At 39.2% G+C, this 25275-nt stretch overlaps 1 protein-coding gene across 7 annotated transcripts in view; it reads right to left on the reverse strand.

The window, feature by feature from the left end:
• L3MBTL3 (L3MBTL histone methyl-lysine binding protein 3) overlaps nt 1-25275 on the reverse strand; it is a 121041-nt gene that overhangs the window by 8458 nt on the left and 87308 nt on the right. For all 7 annotated transcript variants that reach the window (XM_047758892.1, XM_047758860.1, XM_047758870.1 and 4 more), the window contains 2 exons: nt 24012-24161; nt 9614-9693 (listed from right to left, as the gene is read on the reverse strand). In XM_047758892.1, the coding sequence (XP_047614848.1) occupies nt 9614-9693; nt 24012-24161 (230 nt within the window). The remainder of the gene's footprint in view (nt 1-9613; nt 9694-24011; nt 24162-25275) is intronic.

A 25275-nucleotide genomic window follows, 5' to 3' on the forward strand; every position in this document is an offset into this window, starting at 1 on the left:
CCCAAAAGGTACCCTGCTGTACAGCACAGAGACTTCTACCCAGTATTCTGTGATAATCTATGTGGGGAAAGAATCAGAGAGATAGTTAGGTGTGTATGAATGACTGGGTAACTTTGTTGTACAGCAGAAAATTATCACAGTCCTGTAAATTAACTATACTTCAATAAAACTTTTAAAAAAACCAACAAAACAGAAACGTGTTTTCAGATTTTCTATTCTGTTCCACCGGGCTCCACACCAGTGCATAGATTTTAATTACTTCCACTTTATTTATAAGTGCACCTATAAAGATTGCCTTGCCTAGCTTTACCCTACACATTTCCAACTTTAGGATCAGCTGGTTTAAACAAATGCTAGGATCTGGATTGGGATGACCACTGAGAATATGTCAATTTGGTGAGAGATAACATCTTCCCAATACTGATCTTCCAATCAAAGAACAAGGCATCTCTCTCCATTTCTTTGGATCTGCTTTAAATCTCTCTTCAATGGTTTTTCATTTTCATGTAGAGAGCTTGCATATCTTTTGTTAAATTTATTTTTTATGTATCTGAGGTCTTCTGTTGCTGTTATAAGTGATAATAGAGTTTAAAAAATTTATTTATTGTTCTATTATGGTTCTTTAGTAACTTTTCTTTTAAAACTAGCCTAATCTAAATTTTAATTGCTCTGAATGTAAGAAAGGCTACTATGCTGAATTTTAAAAAAAAGCAAAACTATTTTACTGGAGCTAACGCCCACTGGTCCTAGTTCACTCATGTAGATAGAAAACTGTAGCTGGTCCCCATGAAACATTTTAATTCTTTAAATATTTTATAAAAACACTTCATGATTTCTCTTTCCACATTTCATCCAACAAATCTCATATAATTGATTTTAAGGTTTTAGATCCTCATTCTACTTCCCTGGAAATCTATATGAGCCAAGTATATAAACCTGTACCCATTTGTTTTTATTCTTTTAAAATTCTCAGAGTTCAAGACATTTTTGTTTAGCATAAATATGGGGTAACTTTAAAATATTCCTTTATCTCAGACAGTCCCAATGATTTAACAATTATTTGAAATGCAATATTTATAAATCTTTCAGGAGACAGGCTTGTATCAAATGGTAAGATTTCTAGTTTCACACTAGAGTAAAACATAGCAGTTTGCTTTTTAACTTGCATTCAGACTGTCTGCCACAGAATAAGGGTCAGTCTTCTCTGAAACCGTATACTTCCTTCTATAATTGTTTATGTTCCGTTGCCACTTGGCACCGTTTACTTCTCCATTGCAGCTCCATTCTACTTTCATTCTATTACTGCTGAAGCTGTGTTATTCACAGTCCATTTCTAATGCTCCTACATCATTATTCCTTAGAAAAATAAGAGGCATTCTAAAGAAATGACTAAAACCCCTATGGTGTTTGTGTTTCTGGTAGCATTTGCATGTCTTTGAAGCTGACTTTGTAAATAGGCCTAGACACACACTCTGCTCCAATCCTTCCTAATACCAACTTTGTATCCTCCATATTAAGACTCCCCTTCCTTTTTTTCCTTTTCTGACTCACCTCTTCTTCTCTGACAAATGGGGCAACTATAGCATTTACCAACTACATTACACTCCCATCTTCTCAGAAATCTAAGGTTAGGTACACCCCTAACCAAAGGGATAAAGAAAGCAACTTCATTTGAGTGGATATGTATTTACTCCCTTGAACTGTGCAGAAATGTGACTCTAGGTTTTTATTTTAACATGCAATAGAAACTGCAGTGCACAGTCTTTGGCTCAGGGAGCTGGCTCAGTGCAAAGAGTAAGGAAGAGCAGGTCTGAATGTGCACAATGTGCTTCAGAAGACAAAGCCTTTTATTCTGGAAAACAATTCTGCCATCATCATTTCACTAAGGTCGGGCTTCTTACCACCTTTCTCTCAAACTATTTACCTGCATGAAAAATAATACTTTTAAAGATGTTTTCTGTACTTTTTGAAGTTTCTTGAAACGAAAATTTACCAAAGGCATATGGCTGAACTTTTTCTCACCCCTCCCTCAGGCTGAGCCTGCTTCCTCCTGGGCAAGGAATGGCGAGCACTCCAGAACCACCCTTGACCAAGATAAGACCTTGGGAACAGACACTCTGCAAAGCTGAGCAACCAGACGGATAGAACCGGACTTCCCGATACTGTTGAGAACCAATAAGCCCTGAGCACCAACCTCTGCACCTCCTCTGATGAGAAAGAAACTGCTTTACCTTACACAACCCATGTGTACATGGTCTGTGTGTCACACACACACCCCTAATCCTAATACTACTGAGTTTTACTGCAATAGGGCCTGTAGTAGTGAGAGACAGGAAACAACTAGTCTAGAAAACCACTAGAGACTGGTTCGTTAAATGATGCTGCACCCATCCACAGAGGCAATACTTACTTGTAATTAGTAGATATTTATGTGAAAATGGTTGCCATGTTGTCAAGTTAAAAAACTGCAGGTTACAAAGTAGTTAGTATAATATTTCAGATATAAAAAAATCCACCCACCCAAATGCAGAAAATGATGTGTTAGAAAAAAAAAAAGGGACAGGTAGTTTTAAATTTTCTTGTATTTGCTAATTATTCTATAATAAGTATGTTATCTTGGCAATAAATTATATAAAACCAGAAGCTGATACTGAATAAGCTACTTACTATTACTAAAAAATAATAACAAAAAATGAAAGCCTCACTTTTTGGTGACCTGGAAACCAACGTACTGTATTTTTGGAAATATATTATTAAAACGTCAATTGCAGGATTTCCTTAATATCAGAAGCAATAAAATATTAGATGACAGTAGTGTTGGAGAAATGACTTTGTGGTTCTTTGGTTTTACTGCTATTTCATCACTCTAGACAATTATCAAACGAGGAATATTTTTATTATGTTGATATTTAATGAATAGATAGTAAAGGCCTCCCTCTACTATTTACAGCTATTTATTATATGGAAATTATTCATTTGGCAATTATTTATTGGGCACTAACAATGCACCATTAACTGTGGAAGGCTACATTAATATAGCATATCCTTGCAGACTTTCTTGAAATGGTTTAATAGATAATAATGTGGTTATCCAAAGTAGAATTTGCAAATACAAATGTCTCCTAATTCTGGCTGAGAATATGAGTATTAAATACTTGATCTGGCTTTGAGTAGGAAAAAGTGAGGCAGAAGATTAACCTCTATAAGAAGATGGGTCTGATAAATATGATCCTGAAAGAAATATAACCTCCAATGTTTCATGTAGAGTCAAGACAATAAATTTTCATCATAGAGAACACCTTTTAAACCAAACGTGAAATCTCCCAGGACTAAGAGATGCCCTCCATGCCATGGAGCCTGAAGCCCTGCTTCCTCTAGGACTGTCCCCGTTAGGGCCCAGTAACACCACTGCATGGTAGCCTGACCAGGCAGGGAATGACCCAGAGGAAAGCAGCACTCTTGTTCCCTGCTGCTTTCAGACCTGGATCTCATTCTGCTTCTTATTTCTAAGTATAACAAGGCTTAGTCAACAAGCCACTGTGTGAATTACCACTTGTCCTGATTCATTCCTATCCCTTCAAGCCAGTGAAAAAAGTGAGATCAGAATCTGCAGATGCCTTGTTTCATTTTAGTTTCAAAACAATGCTAGGACGTAGCTGTCCCCAAGATAAGGAAAACACACTGTGAGACAGGGCGAAGCCCAAAGCCACACTGAGATAGAGGAAGCCTCAGAAAGTGACCCTGGATCTTTTGTCTCCTAATACAAAGTATAGGCCATGGTCAAGAGGGTGAGTTTTGAGTCTGATAAACCTGGATTCATATTCCTGCTCTGCCACTAACTAAATTAAAATTTGGCTAAGGATTACACGATATTTGAAAAAATGCTATCCCAGTCTCTAACATATTAGTAAAGACTCAGCAAATGGGAGAAATTATTCCTATCTTGAAAGAAAGGCTGAGGATGTACTGGATATCAACAGGCAAAATGAAACGAAGTCAATGACCCCTTGGACTAATACTCCATGAATTAAATATGCTCTTAATATGAAAAGAAAAAATAGCCAGAAGAAATGCGATGCATCTGTCAACCCCAATTTTTTTTTTAATGGTGTTACTAACTGGTTACTAAATATAAAAAGGATGAACAATAACAGTGATTGGGTAGAATAAATGGATCAGAGCATCAAGAAATGTGGATAAAATTAGCTCCAAGATACTAAACCCAGGCATGAAAAATATTTGAGGATCACTTCAAGGTTAACAACCAAAATAAAAACCAATTGCTATGGAAGCAAAAAAGCAAGCCTAATTTTTCAAGTGAGAATCTAGCACATTACAAAATGAAATTCAACTTTTTGCATATCAGTACCCATGAGAGAGACTGTTTGCAGAAGGGAAAACCAAATGATACTTTTCCCAGGAATATGAGTTTAAATTTGAAGGCCAATTCATAGAATTCTTTATTAATGGGCCTTCCTACAATGGAGGAAATGAATTATTTTATCTATCATCTTTCAGGTAAAGGAGACAGAAGCCAACAACAACAACCAAAAGAAAGAAAGAAAAAGAAAGGAAGAAAGAAACAAAGAAAGAAAGAGAAGAAAAAGAGAAAGAAAGAAAGAAAGAAAGAAAGAAAGAAAGAAAGAAAGAAAGGAAGGAAGGAAGGAAGGAAGGAAGGAAGGAAGGAAGGAAGGAAGAAAGAAAGAAAGAAAGATAGAAAGAAAGAAAGAAAGAAAGAAAGAAAGGAACTGTATTCAGCAAAGGTCCCCAAAGGTCAAATGTGGTAGCATGGTGGCATTAAAAAGGCTCAAAATTACACATATTGTGCAGAATTAAATTGAATTAACTGAAGAAACAGGCGGGAGGATATTCTTTTAGGGCGAAGTGTTTTTGAAAATCAATTTGCTCTAAGATGCCCCTCCACCCCCCCCCCAAAAAGTTCTCATGGGCTTACTGAGTCTTAAATCCTACTGGCTATAAGGAAATACAGAGTGGGCTTCTTTTTCAGTCTCCTCTATACTGCATAGTGCAGAAACTGCAAGAGGCTTTCTCCCCTAGCCCTGTGCCACTCCCCAATCAGGCTAGATCCAGGGACCAATGCTTCCATCACTGAGGGAAGAACCGTGAATGAATACTGGTGAACACGTAGACTCAGCAGATTGACCTAACCCTCAGGTAACACACTTGACAAAGCAAGAGTCGGTATTTCAACTTGAGAAATATGTCTGGAATACCCCAAAGATGTATTGGTTGTTGAAATATTAAAGTACTTCCGGATTGGCTGGTAAAAGATCCCCTCCACCCTCAGCAGTCAGGCCCTTGTGGGACTTCCCTAAGATGCAAGCAAGGAAGGATAACTCTCGGTACAGCGGGGAGATTCCAAAACTCTGCTCCCACACTAAGACTGGTGTTTGTTTCAACTGTCCTGTGCAATGGTGGCTGTCACATTAATTGTTCAATATTTTGAATGTCATCCTTTGGATCTAACCCAAGAATAACAGGTTATTACCAGTCAAAAAAAGAGAATAGAACAAAAGTAATAATAAAAATTATGACTGAAGGAAGTTTTCTGGATTTAAAGAAAAAAATCCTACATCTAAAAAAAAAAGAAAAAAGAAACTAAAAAAAAGCTCATTACATCTCAGGCAAAATAATGAAAGAAGACTGCATTTAGGAGCCAGATTCATTGTTCAAACCCAAAAGACCGGACTGAATTGTGCTGGCCTAATCCCACATATGTGAAAGGATATTTTGGTTTGATTTCCTGTTTTGTCTTATTTTTCTTAAAAGAAAGTCAGAGACCAAATAACTAGCTGGTTGTGGTGGACACTGCGGTGTGCCACCCTAATCCCCCTTCAGAACGAAGACAGCCACTCTCCTACCTGCTGACCACTGATGGCTCGGGGCCACCTCCCTCTCCAGGAACAGTACTGAGCCACTGGGAGACTCCATGCCCAAGGACATGGCTCCTCTCAGCCAACATCCTGGGACCGGTCAATGCAAAGATACAAAAGGTCTGGTTCTCATGCCTGAATTAGGGATAACTCTGATGGGTCACCTGGGGCTCGTAATAGGATCATCTGCAGCTTCTTCTGTAACTGTACCACAGTTGCTTCTCTCACTCTCTCACTGGTATTGTTTTCAAGACTGCTCAACAACAAACCTCCTGTACACAATACATTCGCAACACTCTCTGGTTCCAAAGAGCCCAACTGGAGACACTAGGTCATGGCTCTATTGAGACCTGAGAGGCAGTACAGAAAGAACTAAATACATCCACCCATTGACTAGGATCTGAGATAGTCCCAACATCCCTAAGATACAGAAGCTCTCAGACACCATAAGATCTCATTTTGGTTTTGTTTATTTTCCTTCTTACAGCTGCACCTTCGGCATATGAAATTTCCAGGCTAGGGGTTAAATCAGAGGTGAAGCTGCAGGCCTGTGCCACAGCCATGGCAATACTGGATCCAAGCCACATCTACAACTTACACTGCAGCTTGTGGCAATGATGGATCCCTAACCTGCTGAGCGAGGCCAGGGATGGAACCCTCAACCTCATAGACTATGTTGAGTCCTTAATCTGCTAAACCACAATTGGACCTCCTGTAAGATATCATTCCAGACTGAAGGTCCATGAGGTCCAGGCAAAGACAACCAATACATTTACATGGTAGGAGCTCCCATCATGGCTCACCAGTTAATGAGCCCAACTAGTCCATGAGAATGTGGGTTCGATCCCTGGCCTTGCTCAGTGAGTTAAGGATCCAGCATTGCCATGAGCTGTGGTGTAGGTTGCAGACGTGGCTTGGATCCCATGTTGCTGTGGCTTTGGTGTAGGAGCAGCTGCAGATGATTTGACCTCTAGCCTGGGAACCTCCATATCCTGCAGGTTCAGCCCTAAAAAGACAAAAAAAAAAAAAATTATATGGTATAGTCAGGGAGTGAAATTCAAAACTTTTCCATATAAATTGACTCTGGGAAAAAACTTTCAGAAAATAAAGGAAATCTGAAGCTAAGAAAGGAGCTAATTTAAAGCTAACAATCACAACATGATTTCACTACAGAGAAAATTAATTTTATGCAAGTTTTATATAAAATGTTCCAAAAATTTGAAAATGAAGGGAAGTTATCAAGCTCATTTTAGGAGGCTAAAACTGGATGAGATATTATTAGGCAAATCTTACTTAGGAACATATGTGCAAAAATTCTCAAAGCAGCTTGTTTTATGAGGTTCCCTTTCACTAATGAAAAATAACACAGTAAGTAAAATATGCATATTGAACCACAGGTTTTGTAGGTGAGAAAAATAAGAGCTATATATGACTCCGAGCAACGTTTCTTTGGAAAGAATAACAAAACAGAAAAACTCAGGCAACTCAAATCAAGAAAAACAGGACAATAATATACAAAGTTTGAAAAGACAGAGCTCTTGTTGTGACTCAGTGGATTAAGAACCTGACATAGTCTCTGTGAGGATGTGGGCTCAATCCCTGGCCTTGCTCAGTGGTAAGGTTCTGGTGTTGCTGCAAGCTGTGGTATAGGTCACAGATGTGGCTCAGAACCCATGTTGCTATGGCTGTGGTGTAGACCTCAGCTGCAGCTCCAATTTTACCCCAGCTCAGGAAATTTCCATACGCTGTGGGTGTAGCCGTAAAAACAAACAAAATAAAAGAAATACAAAGTTTGAAAAGACATAAAACTGCCATAGGAGTTTCCCCTTTGGCACAATGGGACTGGCAGCATCTTGGGCGTGCTGGGACACAGGTTCAGTCCCCAATCTGGCATTGCTGCAGCTGCAACTTAGGTCACAACTGTGACTTGGATCTGATCTCTGGCCCAGGAACTCCATATGCTGCAGGGGGTGGCCAAAAATGACAAAACTTCTGCAAGAAAGAGAGAGTATATCACACCTTAATAAAAACAGAAGTTTTCCACTAAATCAAATGTTTTCAGAAACAAAACTGTCAACATTGGCTTAGCAAATCAAATGAAAAGTGAAATACATCACCACGTTAGGAAGAATTTGAAAAGGTTACCAAATTATTACTCCCTCAAACAGTTCAGAGCCCAGAAGGTTTTAGTAAGAATCTATCTGAACTTCCAATGATTAGATGATTCCATGCAATAATCAGTTATTTCACGATCCTACTACTGCTACTATTACTACTACTATTACTGCTACCACTACTACTTTTATTACTACTATTACTACTGCTGCTGCTGCTATTACTGCTACTACTATTACTACTGCTGCTGCTCGCAGCTAATACTTCGGCCACTAACACATTTAAAATCTTCCTAATAATCCAGTAATGTGGGTAATATTAAGAAACTGAGGCAAAGAGAAGATAAATACTTTTCCCAAAGCCAGCCACACAACCAGTACTGGTGAAGGTCACACTCCCAATCACTATTCACAAAGGAAGGCGGAAGCCTTTGACTAAGAACCCAATATACTCTGATGATAAAACCTTCGTAAATTAAATGTTTCTCTTCCTTTCTCAAGACCAGAAACATTTAAAATAATCAAATACTTGCATAGTACTTATTACGTGCCAGGCACCATTCTAGGCCAGTTACAAGTGTTAACTAGACTCAATCCCTATAATGACTGTGGGAGGGAGTTACCATCATCAACATTCTGGACAGATAAGGAAACAGAAGCACTGAGAGGTATTCAATGAAACGTCCAAGATTACACAGTGAGCAGGTGGTAGAACAGGAATTCAAACTCTAGCCACCTATAGGGTTTATGTATGGTGCTAGATTAAACACCATAACACATGCTGAGGAGAGCAGAGACTATAACCTTTAAATTAATCATAAATTACTGCCTTATGACAATCAGATATGGAAATCAAAGCATCACTTATGGAACAGGGTATTATGGGCAAAGAGCTCTTTGGTGCCATTCTATAATCCTGTAAACAATCTAAAGCAAAAAAAAAAAGCACATGATAAGCCAAGTCCCCAGGGACAATCATTAAAATCACAATGAGACCAACATTTTCTTATAAGAAAAATAATAATTACATAGCTATGTGTAAGTTATAAATACAACCTATTCTACAACTAACAGTTATTATGACTTCATTGCTTAATTAAACCATTGTAATGTCTATTCAGCAAAGATGTTAAGACAAATTATTTTTTTCCAATACAACTTAAAACATTTGTTCAAGTGAGTTCCTTTTCATTTTGTGGTAACAGATTAAGACCATATTAGTTCTATTTGGATATCAACACATTCTGAGATGAGTCAGAAACATAGGAGCAAGTGACATCAACAAGAACCAAAGAAAATGTACAAACAAGGACCAAATGCAATGAATTACCCCAACTGTACACACAATATTGTACAGATTTGTAAACACTGGTCCCAGATGAATCAGTATCATCATGAATTACATATCCTTTCATAATTATTTTTATCATGAATTACCTATCAAATTTATCCTAGACAATAAACTTTCATTGCCTGCAATAATAGAACCAACCAAGCAAATGAAGCTTATCTTTAATATAAAAGTGAATGCTATATTCCAGTTAAGTTTTGACTATTGAGTATTAGTAGTAATACCCATCAATAATATGAGATTATTATAGGTACCTCTGGCTTCATGGGATGTCCTCATTTCAATCTCTGTTCTCTCTTCAAAGTCTTCTTTGGCATCATCAGCATGCTGGTCTCTGAGAAAAACAAAAAAAAAAGGTGTTTTAATATTCTATAATAGAAACTTTTAAAAATGGTTCACATTGCATCTCAACAACTGTTTTTCTTAATTTAAGAACAAATGGGAATTCCCTTCGTGGCTCAGTGGTAAGAAATCTGACTAGTATCCAGGAAGATGTGGGTTCGATCCCTGGCCTCACTCAGTGGGTTAAGGATCTGGCATTGCTGTGGCTATGGTGTAGGCCAGCAGCTACAGCTCTGATTTGACCCCTAGCCCGGGCCCTTCCATATGCTGCAGGTACAGCCCTAAAAAGATAAAAAAAAAAAAAAAAGGTATCATTAAAATATTAGAAAGGATTTTTAGTTTTATTAAGAAGAAATTAATACTAATAACACTTTATAACATTTTCAGAAAAAATGTTAGGAGTTCCCGTTGTGGTGCAGTGGTTAACGAATCCGACTAGGAACCATGAGGTTGCGGGTTCGGTCCTGCCCTTGCTCAGTGGGTTAACGATCCGGTTTGCCGTGAGCTGTGGTGTAGGTTGCAGACGCGGCTCGGATCCTGTGTTGCTGTGGCTCTGGCGTAGGCCGGTGGCTATAGCTCCGATTGGACCCCTAGCCTGGGAACCTCCATATGCCGCAGGAGCGGCCCAAGAAATGGCAACAACAACAACTACAACAACAACAACAAAAAAGAAAAAACAAAAAAAAGAAAGAAAAAAAAAAAAAGAAAAAATGTTAAAGCGAAGAATGGTACGAAGGATAACTATTCTGGAAAATCTGGTTACTGAATAATTCAACTTCAAATTGGGACATATATTTACGAGGAATTTTACTTGTGTTGGGTATGACTACAATTTAAAGAAAGTGCTTTAAGATCCACACCATTTAATCAAGTCATTATATATGACTCAGCTCCAGGATTTGGGATTGAGGCTGAGATTGGCCCAGGAGAATTAAACTGAATTCTAGGAAGCTTTTCCTGGTTTGCTCAACTCAAATTCACAGGCTGAATTGATTCTACCTCTTTCTGACCAGGAATGACCTACTGCTAACCTAACCATGTCAAGGATGATCTTGGATGGACTGGATCATTACAATCTTAATTCAGAGCTTTACCCAGAAAACAGGGACAAAAATGGCTTTAAAGGAAATCAAATGCAGGCCACATATTTTCTTTAGACCTAAATTTCAGGGATTAAAAACTTTAACATAATCTATTCCATTCTCAGAGTTCAAAATAAATCCTACTCTGCAATTTCTTGAGACTATCTAGGGTATGATATCTGGCCTACAAACTTTAGTACTTTATAATGCCTTTATTTATGATTTCTGTATGCTGTTATGTTTAAAAACATATCCTGAGTTTCTGAAGACCCAAAACCATACTTCTACTGTTCAGTGTCAGAAAGAGGGCAAATACACTTGAAACCAAATATCCCAACAAAGTACAAAGGAGTTTTATAGTTTTAATTACATTAATTTATTCTGTATTTGAAACAATAATAACTTAACACAATGATACCAACATAGTAAGCATGTGATAAATAAATGTTCACTACCTGGATCATTTCCAGGGACATGTGAAATTTCATTGGAATCTGAGCTTCCAGGTTTAATTCATACTAAATGTAATTTATCACAATTGCTGAAGGATACTGACTTATTTGAGAATGGGGAAGAACCACCTTTATTATGCAATAAAGATTTTTTTTCCTTGAGAAATTAAATGGCTATGGAGGCTCTTACTCCATAGAAGTGGGGAGACAGTGGTATAGAGAAAATGGATATAAGAAAATTACTGATAACTGGAGAAAGGACATTAGTTGAAGTGATAATAGAAAACTGTCTTCTCTGTAAAAACAGTGCTGAAGTTAGACTTGGTAATTACATGTTAAAATCAGCTTACTTTTGCTCAAATTACCTTCTGTGATCTTCCAAACTTGTTTCATGTTTAATTGGCAATAATAAATTTTATTGAGTCCACAAATCTATCCCAATAAGTATTGTGGCCACAGAAAAGTTTTTTGTGGATGGCTGTATTAATATTTATTAGAAATAATCACACATTATATGCTATAACTTAAAATTGGCACTTCACTGAGTCAATGAAAATACATTCCCAATTAGTCAGTGTGGGTTTCCCTAAAAGCCTTAGTGAATGGTCAAAATACCCCACAAAAAAAACAGAAACAACAATAACAAAACAACAAAAAGCCAAATGGAGACAAAGGTTAAAATTATTAGAATTTTCTGTATATTTCAGATTTCATGATTGAAACTGTCCATTGATAATTAAAGTTACATTTTTGTGGTTTTAATAAAGCATATTATATTCCTTTAAACTTCACTAAAGCTATCTGACCCAAGTATAAGGAAAGTTCTTTTGTATTCTTAGGCCCAAATACAACGCCAACGACTTATTTTATGAAATGTAAGAAAAGGACCATTTTCTAGGCAGAACAGAGACAGAAAAGGAAAACAAGACTTTTGACCCAAAAAGCTTCTTCATGGCTGAATCTGCCATAATCCATCCCCAAAGAGAAACAAAATAGAAGCTTTCTGCTCTTATATTATTTGTTGCTTCATTATAAAGGCATAAGCACGTTTCACTTTCCATACCTAAGTCATGGTATTTCATTAAATTTACCCCACATAAACATGGGAATACACAAACATGGATATTCATCTTCACTGAACACAACTCCGATACAGGACTCCACAAGAAACGTTTATTGAACGTTTTATTTCCAATTAATATACTGATTCTGCGAACTCCTTAAAATTAAAAGTGACTAAGCCCCTTTGGGTCCTGTGTGATGCTCCCTTTAGCTGGAGGGTTAACGGGGTAGGAGAGGGTAGGGTCAGTTCTGAGCAGTCCATCAGAACAGGTATTTTGGGAGTTCCTGCTGTGGTGCAGTGGCTTAAGAATCTGACCATAGCGGCTCAGGTGCAAGCATCAGGATTCCCACCCAGGTGTGTGTGACCCCAAAGCTGGCACTTGGTCCACCATCCCTCTCTGCCTTGTAAAAGCAAATGCCTTCAAGGAAAGCCCTACAGTCATCCATCAGCTTCCTAGCCTGATATATGTGAGTGGCTCATAAACTCCTGGAGTTTAACTCTATTTTTAAAAATTAGCCCATTTAGGAGCTCCTGCTGTGGTGCAAGGAGTTAAGAATCTGACTGCAGCGGCTCGGGTCGTGTGGAGGTAAGGATTCAATCCCCAGCCCGATGCAGTGAGTTAAAGGACCTGGCATTGCTGCAGCATAGGTCGCAGCTGTGGTTTGGATTCAATTCCTGGCCTGGGAACTTCCAAGTGCCATGAGTGCAACCATTAAAAAACAAAAAACCAAACGAACGAAAAACCTGGCATAGGCATTATGAAAAGAACCACTGAAGGAAACAGAATCCTGATCAAGCACATCAAGAAATATAGAAGCAGTATTAACAAGAAGTAATAAGAAGAAAAGTTAACATACTTAAGAACACACTATGCATCAAAGATGGGCTGAGCTCTTTACATGTCCAATATTGCATCACTGGAAAAGTTTCCGTTGTTACAGTCACTGAAACTTAAAGAGGTTGATCCCGAATTTTCAGGGCAAATACGGCACCAGGTCTTACTGACACCAAAATCCATAATTAGATTCAATTACTATTTTTTTTTTCTTACCCTGTGCTTTTCCAGAAGACAGTACATATCCTTGTTACAAGGACTTAAGGGAATTTTCCGTGTTGTGGCATAATCTTATTTTCAAACTATCTTTTATTGATAAGGTCAGGAATGAAGAATCTGACTAATATTCTTGTTTTATATTTTTTTAAAATAAAAACTGCTTTCTCAACTGGACAGCCAACATTTCTCTCACCCATAAGGTTAGAAATCTTGTAAGTACTGTGATGGATTTCTTTCTCTATGCTCAAATGAATGCTTTATCTAAGATTTTGATTTCCCAATCTTATATCAGAATGTCAAAACTGTTAATATTATAATCCACTCTAGAACATAGTACAAGATATGCTTCGTGACAGATTTTGTTTTAAAAAAATGACAACCAAAAGTATTTTTACATTATATTCCTTAATCGAAATATAGTTGATTTATAATGTTAATTTCTGCTATGCAGCAAAGTGATTCATGCATGTATATACACACACTTTACGTTGTATTTTAATTACAACTTTGTTCTTAAAAACTTCAGAACTCCTTTATCGTCTTAACTTACAAACTCCTTTATCTCCTTTGTACTTAAAAAGTACTCTATCTTCTCCTCTTGATCAATATACTTCATTACCAACAACTTCTTCTAGGAAGGGGGTACAGGTTGATGAGGCATGGGTACAGTGAAACGTAACATGGAGAAAGCAGCCCAGCAGGGGTTGTATGAATGGTCTTTGGAAGTGAACACACCTGGTTCAAATTTCAGCTCTGCAACTTACTAGTTCTCTGTGACCTCCAGCAAGTCACTGAAAGTCCCTAATTCTCAGCTGAATCATCTGTAAAGCAAGGATAATAACTCTACCTCACAGGCATTTCGAGGGCTCAGTAAAATAAAGTATAGAAAGTGCTTAGCACACAGCCACACACATAAGCAGGAGCATGATAAATGGTAACTACTACTATTTAAGAATTACTTGGAGTTCCCGTTGTGGGGCAGTGGTTAACGAATCCGACTAGGAACCATGAGGTTGTGGGTTCGATCCCTGCCCTTGCTCAGTGGGTTAACGATCCGGCGTTGCCGTGAGCTGTGGTGTAGGTTGCAGACGCGGCTCAGATCCTGCGTTGCTGTGGCTCTGGCGTAGGCCGGTGGCTACAGCTCCGATTCGACCCCTGGCCTGGGAACCTCCATATGCCGCAGGAGCGGCCCAAGAAATAGCAACAACAACAACAACAAAAAAAAAGACCAAAAAAAAAAAAGAATTACTTGTATTTTAGGGTAAAATTATTTACTGACATCTGTTTTCTTTAAGTAAGATGTTTTCCTCAAGTTTTGGAATAGCCTTTATAGAGTGATGACTACGAGCCTACAGTCAGTGCCTATGTTATAACTCAGGTCTGCAACTTATTAGCTATATAATCTGAAACCAAGAGTGGTTCTGTTTGTAGAATGGGGATGTAATAATAGCACCTACCCCACATAAGGCATTAGGAGGCGTCAATGATCTAACACAGGTAAAAGCACCTAGAGAAGCACGTGGAATAGAGAAATGCCTCTTGGGATGTTAGAATTCTCAAGAACAAATTTATTTCAACATTTCTCTAGCCCAAACTGAAATATAATCATAGCTAAAATCTGACTCAAGAATACTCTTTCGGCTTTTAATTAAGACAGTGGAATCCACTCAAGTGGAAAAAATGTTTTCTTTCTGAGTCAGCATTCCCTTTTTCTCTGTAATTATGTGTCATGCTTTAGATGTCTTACTATCTTACTCTAATTATACTTTGCGTAAATATTAGTGAAACAAACATCAGAAGAGTAAATACATAGTAACAGGGTAGCGCTTGAATACAAACAGCTGTATCTCTTCAAGTTTGTTTATTTTTTATTTAAAAACAATCCAATCCCTAGCTAGCTCTATTTCAATCAGTCATCAGTTTGTCAAAAATGTGGAAAAAATGTGAAATAATTAATTATTTTGCTTCAATTCAGGGATTCCAGCCACCTAAATCTAGCTTGAGTTTGGCTTGGCTTGTACCTTAAAACAACATCATCCTTCTCTTTCTGGGATAGATTCTTCTAATCTCATATGGGCTTTGTTAGGGTTGTAAAGTACCTGCCTTCCCCAGGAACAGCTGGGGACACAGTGAATGCAGTAAGATCTGTTTAAAAAAAAAAAAAAAGTAGGGTTTGAACATCCAAAGGATATCTCTTTGCATGCTCTCAGCATTTAATATAAATTTCTGGGCTGAGGTCACTCACAGGTAAAAAATCAGAGAATAAATCTCAAGGTGCTATGTTAGAGGAACTGTAAAAAAGTGCTTGAATTGTTTCCAGAATCCCTCCTACAAATGAGGAGACTATGCTTGGTAGCTTTGGGAAAAGGAGGGCACCATCTTCAAAGAGATTTGGAAAAGATGACAAACCCAGTAGGATTAAAACTTTCATGTCTACAGTTAATATTCGAATAGAATTTTTAAAATTATATTTCTTTTGAGGCAATATACTAGCAATAGTTTTAATAGTACTTTCATAAATACCCCCCAGCAAGGTAAATATAGTCTACTATTTAATGGCTACAAATAAAGCATTTTGATTAATAAAGCTATTAAATTAGAACTTAGCATAAGAACATACGTTTGTGAAGAAAGGATTATGACTGAACACAGCTGATATTATCAAGATGCCAGAGAAACCCCCAATAAAACGGACTCAGAAGCTAAGTAACTGATTCTCTTATGAAACGAAAAGCCCTAACCAATAAGGTGAAATTGGGGAAATAAAGATGATGGATCATAAGAAAAGCAGGACTGCATTGCTTTCATAGAAAAGGGAACAGCTGTCATTGCTTTTCCACTACATACATAAAAGAGTCTCCTGGAGTTCCCATCGTGGCGCAGTGGTTAACGAATCCGACTAGGAACCATGAGGTTGTGGGTTTGATCCCTGGCCTTACTCAGCGGGTTAAGGATCTGGCGTTGCCCTGAGCTGTGGTGTAGGTTGCAGACGCGGCTCGGATCCTGCGTTGCTGTGGCTCTGGCGCAGGCTGGTGGCTACAGCTCCGATTAGACCCCTAGCCTGGGAACCTCCATATGCCGTGGGAGCAGCCCAAGAAATGGCAAAAAGACAAAAAAAAAAAAAAAAAGTCTCCTGAGTCAGGAATACGTGCTATTGAGGAGATAAAATAAAAACCGTGTTACAAACTGCTCTAACAACTTCCCAGGCATCAACAATAACACAGTCATCTCTTCCTTATATTCTGAATGGTTGCCTTGGTGTCACAGCGGTTGGCATCAGGACCATGTTCTAACTAAAACCCAGCTTCTCCCTGGCGCACACAAACAACTGCATAGAGGACTCCGATTCCTAAGAGTTGGACTATCTGAAAACTTCTGCAGTTCCTAATCCATATCTGGCAGCCTGTCAACCAAAAGGGGGACGAGGCTTTCCAACAGCCAGGGAATGCCCAGTCATTAAAGGCACTTTCTGTAAGTGTCAACACCAAGCCCTCAGGACCAGAGAACCTCAGGAAGCAAAACAAAGTTTCTGAAGATTCCTAATTAACTATTGTAATATTTTAGAACTTTCGGCTCTGAATTAATTCTACTCCACTTGATATTACAGTTTTGCAAAGTAAAGAGATGTATGTATGCTTATACTTCCATATTTTATGTTAGCTTGTATTCCCATCTGTTTCATCGAGCCCTTCTTATGGGTACAGATGGGCAAATCTGATTCATCCTAAATATACAAATCAGATGGAAGCTATAATTCCTACAATTGCTCTACATAATGTTCAAGTAGAAACACTGGATCTACAACTTGAAAAGTCACTTTAATGGAATCTAAAGAGCTGATTTGATTTTTTCATTGGATTTAGGTTAGTAATGGGCATTTGCCTTGCAAGGTAATACAAGCATTAGCAGGTATTTTTAAAATGCTTCACTGTGTTTCTGTGGTTATGGCTAAGCAGGCTTAAACAACATGGAAGCTTAAAACATTATGTGATTTTTTTAATAGAGATAGTACCTAATTTAGAAACACAATTACAAACAGCTGTAGAATAGATTTCATGAGAACAAGGCTATGTAGGATACACACTGCCGTTCTCCATTTGGTATTACACTGTCAACTATTACTCTGGAAAAAGGCCCTTATATTCATGTGCATTCTAAGAGCCTGCTTTATAGATGACTTGCATCCTTCACCTGGAAGTGCCTGTTAAAAAGGTTATCTATCAGTCCCCAGGAAAAGCTCTTCCCCTGATGGGTAGAGCTCCAGCTTGCTGCCAGGAGCACTGTGAGGGCAGAGAAGAGCTGCTTGCTCTTTCAAGCAAGGAAAACATCTCACTGAAAGCTCTGGACATAACACAAGAGACTCCTTACGCATCTGATGAATGAACAGATAACTGGGAAAAGATTACATCCTAACATTTCTAGCTAAACACACAGAGAATTCACTCATCACCTGACCACCCATTTGACAAGTCTTGGTAGGAAAACAGATCCAAACATTCAGCACACCTACAAAAGGACTCAAGGTAGCACCTTCTTAATGGGGGGCAGAGCATCCCAGCTGGATGCCCTGACCCTTGGGTACAAGTTCTCCAAGATATGTTGCCTGTAGCCCTGTCAAGAGCCAGGGCCCCATCTCGTCACCCAGAGGCAGCCATAACCACTTTCTCGCTGTGTCACAGAGAAATGTTCATCTTGTGGCAATTTCTACGTGGGCAAATAGTTAGATACAGTCTGGGAAACACTGCCCCAATTTATAAAAGTGCAAGTATGTGTTTAGGGGATTTATCTCATTTAATAATCACTCCTTATATCACATGTGGGGATTTTACAAAGATGAGAAGAGTAGAACGTTTCACTGGAATAAAAAGAAGGTTATGCAGTGGCTTGGCTCTTAGGTGACATAACTGAAGACATCTCCTTGAAGGTTGGTGGATGATTCATGGTGGCCTTGCATCCTCACCGTGTGCATCTCAGAGAATCATAGAAGAAGAGAAGACGTGCCTCTGCGCTCATGCAGCTTATCATCAAGCCAGGTTCACAGACCCGGGGAGGTATTTACACAGAACTGTCTATGGAGTTGGGATGCATGATACGGAAGCACGTAATGAGGAACCCGGGTCCACAGTCTGGAGGAACAGATAAAGCTCCCATGAGGAAATGAGAGTTACCCGAGGTGAGATGTCCTAGGGGAGAATAGGGATGGGGGTTCGAGGCAGAAAAAAGAGGGTTTGAGAACCAAGGTGGCTGAAGGTTGGCTAAAACCAGCCTGGTGGCGAGAGCTGGAGTTAGGCAGAGCCAGACAGCACTGATTAGGCCACATTCAGAATTCAGGTCTTAATTCCAAGAGTAATGGGAAGTCACTGAACATTTTAAGCAGGGAGATACCCTCCCAAATGAAATTTAAAATTTTAAAATCTAGGGAGTTCCCGTCGTGGCGCAGTGGTTAACGAATCCGACTAGGAACCATGAGGTTGCGGGTTCGGTCCCTGCCCTTGCTCAGTGGGTTAACGATCCGGCGTTGCCGTGAGCTGTGGTGTAGGTTGCAGACGCGGCTCGATCCCGCGTTGCTGTGGCTCTGGGGTAGGCCGGTGGCTACAGCTCTGATTCGACCCGTAGCCTGGGAACCTCCATATGCCGCAGGTGCGGCCCAAGAAATAGCAACAACAACAACAAAAGACAAAAAAAAAAATTTTAAATCTAGCCTGCAAGATTCTGGCGGGCTGGGCAGGGCCCCCCAAATCTGCATGTTAGAGATGCCAGGGAGTCAGAGGTGGAGGCAGGTTTAGGAAGTACTTTCATGGAACACTGGTTGCCTATGGGTCTCTGCCGAGCAGGTGGCCTGTGAACTGGCCCTTCAATTACCATTAGCAGTGTATGAAGGATACCTATGTCCTCGCACTGTTAATTTATCTGGCCCTACTATGTCTGTTCCCAGATCGAAAGCAACGTGGTGTATGTGTGATGTCATTATGTTACTGGCGGCATTTGAAACGGGTGAATGCGATGGCACAGCAGTCGCTGGCAGGGCCTGGCCCGTGTACCCTGGCCACTGGCAGCTGACTCTTACCTGTCTCACTCTCTGCCTTCCTGCGGAATTAACCTGGCTCTGGCTGCTCTGCCTGCTGGGCAACAGGGGACGTTCTGTGCAACTACACGTTCTCCCACCCCGGCAGCCTCACTCTATGACCAGAGGGAACTGGCCTTTAAAACAGCTCAGCTCCTTCATCCCTATGGTGGGAAAACTCTGAGATGTGTGTTTTACCCAGTCTCTGGAAGTGCTCCCCGCAGGACTGTGTTCCCGCCGCCTACAGTGGTAGCCAGGGTGACAGTGACGCTTTTATTGGCTGTCTGCCCTTCGGCCTCACCACCTCACCTCCCCACTGGTGTTTCCCTCCCTCCCAAGTAAACCACCTGCCATCAAACCTCTGTCTCAGGGTCTGCTTCTGGGGGTGAAAACGGTCTCTTGCTGTGCCAAATGTTTGTTTTGTTTTTTTTTTAAAGTAGAGGCTGGTGACCAATTTTTAGCAAATTATTAAGAAGATGGAAAGGAAATGTGTTTAAACCTGACTGGGAAACTCCACCCACATAAGCAATAATTATGGGAAAAGAGAATGTAATCTGATTTTATGAGAATCATCTTATTTGAGTGCTCTATTCAAAGTTAACCTAGGAATATTAATTAAAAAATGACACACCCTTTTATTTTGCTCTTCTGGCATAAAGAAATACTATGAAACAAATAAGCAACCTATTCCTCTTGCTACCACACCAATAAAAACTAACACTTACTGAGGGCTTATTAATAATTAGCCACCATTCTCAGAGTTTGCATAGCTCACCAGTTCAATCTTAAGTCCAGGTTTTGATCAAACCTTTTGATCAAAAAGGTTTATATCTGTTTTTAAAGATTAAAAAAATAATTAAATATGTTCATACAGATTCACTTACAGCAAAGACGCCAGGGAATTTCTGTCCTGTCAATTCTACTTTAAATCAACCATCCTCAAGCCATAAGATACACTTCTTTGTTTATAATCTTGTTTGTTAACACCTGCTATGTTGCCACCTCATAATTATATATGTCTAAGATGCCATGTGCCATTTTGATTGTCGAGAGCTAATGACTGCATAGAGAAAAAAATACTCTGGAAGCCAGTTTTTAAAAATTTTAAAGAATAGGGAGCTGTCTTATGGTGCAACAGGTTAAGGATCTGGCATTGTCACAGCAGCAGCCCAGGTCGCTGCTGTGGTGTGGTTTTGATCCCTGGTCTGGGAACTTCCACTAGTTGTGGGTGTTGCCAAAATAAATTTTTAAAGAATAAAATTTATCTTTAAAAGAGTAAATAAATCTATGTTATAGTGGCTATTTTGGAAATCTCATTTCTATGCATAATGAAGTAAGCATATATCATATATCTGTACTCATTTATTTAAATAGCATCATAAAAGTAAAGTGAAAAAAATCTTGATCAAAATGTTCACCTTAAAAATAGAGGGATCATTAGGGATTGTCTCCCTCTTGTTTCCTTTGACAACATATAGCTAATCAAATCTCTCAGGTTATTGCTAGCTTCACAATAAATAAACAAACAAACAAACTGGTAAATAAATAAATAAGATAAAAATAGTAAATCTGAAAGCTGAAGATGAAGAAAAAGATGAACAAAGTCTTTAAAATAGTCAATCCTGTAATGGTCATTTACTAAATCCTGGCACCCTAGAATGAAGGCCTACCACTTGATTAAAAAAATTTTTTTTTTTTTTTGGTCTTTTTGCCATTTCTTGGACCTCTCCCGCGGCATATGGAGGTTCCCAGGCTAGGGGTTGGATGGGAGCTGCAGCCGCCAGCCTACGCCAAAGCCACAGCAACGTGGGATCCGAGCCACGTCTGCAACCTACACCACAGCTCACGGCAACGCCAGATCCTTAACCCACTGAGCAAGGCCAGGGATCGAACCTGCAACCTCGTAGTTCCTAGTCGGATTCATTAACCACTGAGCCACGACGGGAACTCCGAAGAAATTAAACTTTGATAAAAATAAGTGTAAGTATGAATTCACGGAGAAGTAATGACAGGTAGAATTCACTGAATCAGAAGATAACATGGACTAAAAATCTACATAATGCAAAAAATATTTAGCTATCAATCGTGTGCAATGGGTTACTACCGAAACCTTAAGATGTCTGAGACTGTCTCCTGAATCACAGGTGATGATGTGAAGAGCCATGATTATACCCTCACAGAAGATAGATCACTGGAATGGTGAGATCCTCTGTAAAAACTACTCTTTTCTAGAGATCAGACTTGTGGTTACCAGAGGCAGGGGAGGAGAGCAGAGGAATTGGAGCAAAGTGGCCAAAAGGTACAAACTTCCATTTGTAAAACAAATAAGTACACAAGATGTACAGCATATGACTATGGTTAACACTGCTGGATGGTATATTTGAACGTTGCTAAGAAAGCAGATCCTAAAAGTGCTCATCGCAAGGAAAAAAACATTTTTTTCTTTTTTCTCTTGGATCTATTTGAGGTGATGGATGTTAACTAAATTTACTGTGGTAATCATTTCACAATATAGCTAAGTCAAGTGGTTATCCTGGGCACCTGAAACTTACACAGTGCTGTATGTCAATTATACCTCAATAGAACCCAAGGGAAAAACTATTAATCTTTTCTCACAAGGATTTTGAGTTTAAAAGGATCCCCCCCACCAATCATCTAAAACAACCAATTCTTTCTGCTATGAGGAAACTAACCCCAGGTATCCAGCCCAGAGCCCACAAAGTTAATGAAATGCCTTTCAGATAAACCTGCCAGTGCTTCAGACTATTCTGTTAAAACTTTAAACAGTAGCTTGGCTTTTGGCAGTTCTTGTTGTGGCTCAGTGGGTTATGAACCCAACTGGTATCCATGAGGATGCAGGTTCAATCCCTGCGCTTGCTCAATGGCTTAAGGATCGGGCGTTGCTGTGAGGTGTGGGGTAGGTCACAGACATGTCTCATATTCTGTGTTGCTGTGGCTGTGGCTTGGGCGTCAGCTGTAACTCGGATTCAACCCCTAGCTTGGGAACCTCCATATGCCACAAGGACAGCCCTAAAAAAGCAAAACAACAATAACTCCCCCCTACCCCGAAAGCGTATCTTGGCTTTTGAAATCTAAACTTTAGGTATCCTTCCCTCTTGTAAGTCAATGAGCTCTGTAGTTATTACTGTGCGAATTAGTACCTTTTTTTTTTTTTGGTCTTTTTGCCTTTTTCTAGGACCGCACCCACGGCATATGGAGGTTCCCAGGCTAGGGGTCCAATCGGAATTGTAGCTGCCAACCTACACCAAAGCCACAGCAACTCGGGATCCAAGCCGTGTCTGCGACCCACACCACAGCTCATGGTAACACCGGATCCTTAACCCACTGAGTGAGGCCAGGGATTGAACCCGCAACCTCATGGTTCCTAGTTGGATTCGTTAACCACTGAGCCACGATGGGAGCTCTGCAAATTAGTACTTTTACTTGTCTCAAATATCCTCAAATGATACGCCCTCATTATAGTGCACTGAGATGGATAAACAATTTATGTTAATGATTAGTCATGGTTTTAAATATAAAAAAAAAATCACCACTGTTTTTCGATAAAGAAGTTACAGCTCTCGCCCATCTACAGAGCAAAACTGGATAAGATACTGACGCTTTCAATGAGGATATTTTGATAAGGACTTTGATACTTTAAATGCCATTACTCTGACCACGATGGAAAACAACATATAAAAAAGAAAGTGTGTGTGTGTGTATATATATATATATATATATATATATGGCTGAGTCACTTTACTGTACAGCAGAAATTGGCACAACATTGTAAATCAACTATACTTTATAAAAATTTAAAGAGCAGAAAGAAAAAAATGCCATTTCCCCAATACTATTGCTGTGAACTGAGAATCAGATTTATTAATTCAAATGTTCACTTAGGTCATCCATAAGAGAAGTTATAAAATATTAAATAATCAAAGAACTATATTGCCATCACTTTTAAAAGCACTCCATAGATGAAAGCCCCCAAACCTAAGTGCTAAGGATCATCTTCCTATTCATCTGCTTTCTTTTAGTAGAATCTTCTGTTAACATAAGGGCACGGACCACTTGCTTAAAGACACACTGGTTCTTAATGCACAGAGGTTAAAAGAGTCTAACTCCACTCTACGAGTGAAATCCCAACCAAATGGCTGAGCATATAGTACAACAGCTATCCTGATAATTAAGTGGAATAATGTAGATGCAAGTACTTGCCATATGATGAATACTAAAGAGAAATAATGTCCATTCTTCACAGGGAGTCTACCATTTTTCTTACAAAGGACGGTTCTATATAAATATTGATCGGTTCATTCAGAAATATGAGCTGGCATGAAATAAAAAGACTGGGATTTCCAAACTTGTGACATCAATCAAGTTCAACTGAAAGATGAACAAGGACACTGTTATACTGTCTGCCTAAGCTTTTAAATCCAAGTACTCATCCTCACCATGATTTCACATTAAATATCAGGTGCATTTTCAATACTATACCAGAAGATAGCACCACAGAACATAAAATATCTAAGGAAAAAATCTCTTCCAACCACAGTATCTCTAAATAAGACTAATATTATCACTTTAATTACCTGATTTCAGGAGATGAAGATATTTCATTGGTATCTGCTCTTTTATTTCTTGGAAATGATGGACTGGCCGGAGGCATCTCACCACTTAGGCGGTCTGGGAAAATGCGGTCTTTATTCAAATTAATTTCTGAATAGGGACAGTTGGCCGCACTACAACATTAAGAAAAGAACATTCCTATTAGTATGTACTACGTCTTCCGATTAAAATGACAGGCTATAAGATTCAAAAATTGAGCTAATTATACTGAATAATACATTCAATGTGTATGTTTACAAATACATTCAATTTGCATGTTTACATATGTATATATGTATGATGAAACATGGAGTATGAAATATTTTATCTTAATTCAAGTCTTACTCTGATGCGTAAGACTTTTAGCAGCAATCTCATGTGATCTTCGGAAGAAAGCAATGGTCACTGAAGGATTCCCTCCGTGGGCTCCAAGGGCAGGGCTTGTACATCTCTCTGGGAACAATCAGCCCCAAGAGAGAAATGCTGGTGACAGAGGTGGGACAGAGAGAGACCGATGGAGCAGATCTGCTTCCTAACGTGATCTTCTAGGCCGGGAGCCATCACACACTGTTGAATTTCCTTTATAACAGCTGCTGCTGTTATAAGAACGGAGGATACCCCATGTTCCTATCTCCATGTCCATGTGTACCCATGATTTCCTAGAAAATACATATATCGATCTGTAGCTAATCCTGTCCCTAGTAAGAAAAGGGACCAGAGGCCCTTTTCCTGGATAATGAGCCATCACTTCCCTTCCATTGGCGAACACTGGTTGGTTGGTCTCTCGGATTCCCTAGTGAGATCATTCCTGTTATTCAAGCAAAGGGAATTCAGGTCATTGTTAATTCAACATTAAGTCTGCACACTCCTGGGCCTGAGCTGCAGCATTCCAGTCTCCAGAACAACTGGACAAGCTTTGCATCTCAATACATAACCAATCTATCCAACTAACAGCCTAGCTTGCCCCTTGGTTTTCAGGAAGCCTCCTGAAATCTAAAAATGGTTTGGACTTCGGTAACTGTATTAGCGTCTTGCATAGTCTTTCCTTCAGTTTAGGTAATACTGGGAATGTTGATAATCACCCAGGGGAAATGTGTAAACACTGCATTTCCACCCTCCACTAAGGACACCGTCTCTCGGGAGAAGGAGAGAAGAGTTTGTAAATGCTCCCAAGTGATTCTGATAACGGTCTATAAAATTTATCACACATCTTGTGAGCAAAAGTACAATCTTTGTTTCCATTACCTA

This window comes from Phacochoerus africanus, chromosome 2 (genome assembly GCF_016906955.1).
Source record: "Phacochoerus africanus isolate WHEZ1 chromosome 2, ROS_Pafr_v1, whole genome shotgun sequence".
NCBI lineage: Eukaryota > Metazoa > Chordata > Mammalia > Artiodactyla > Suidae > Phacochoerus > Phacochoerus africanus.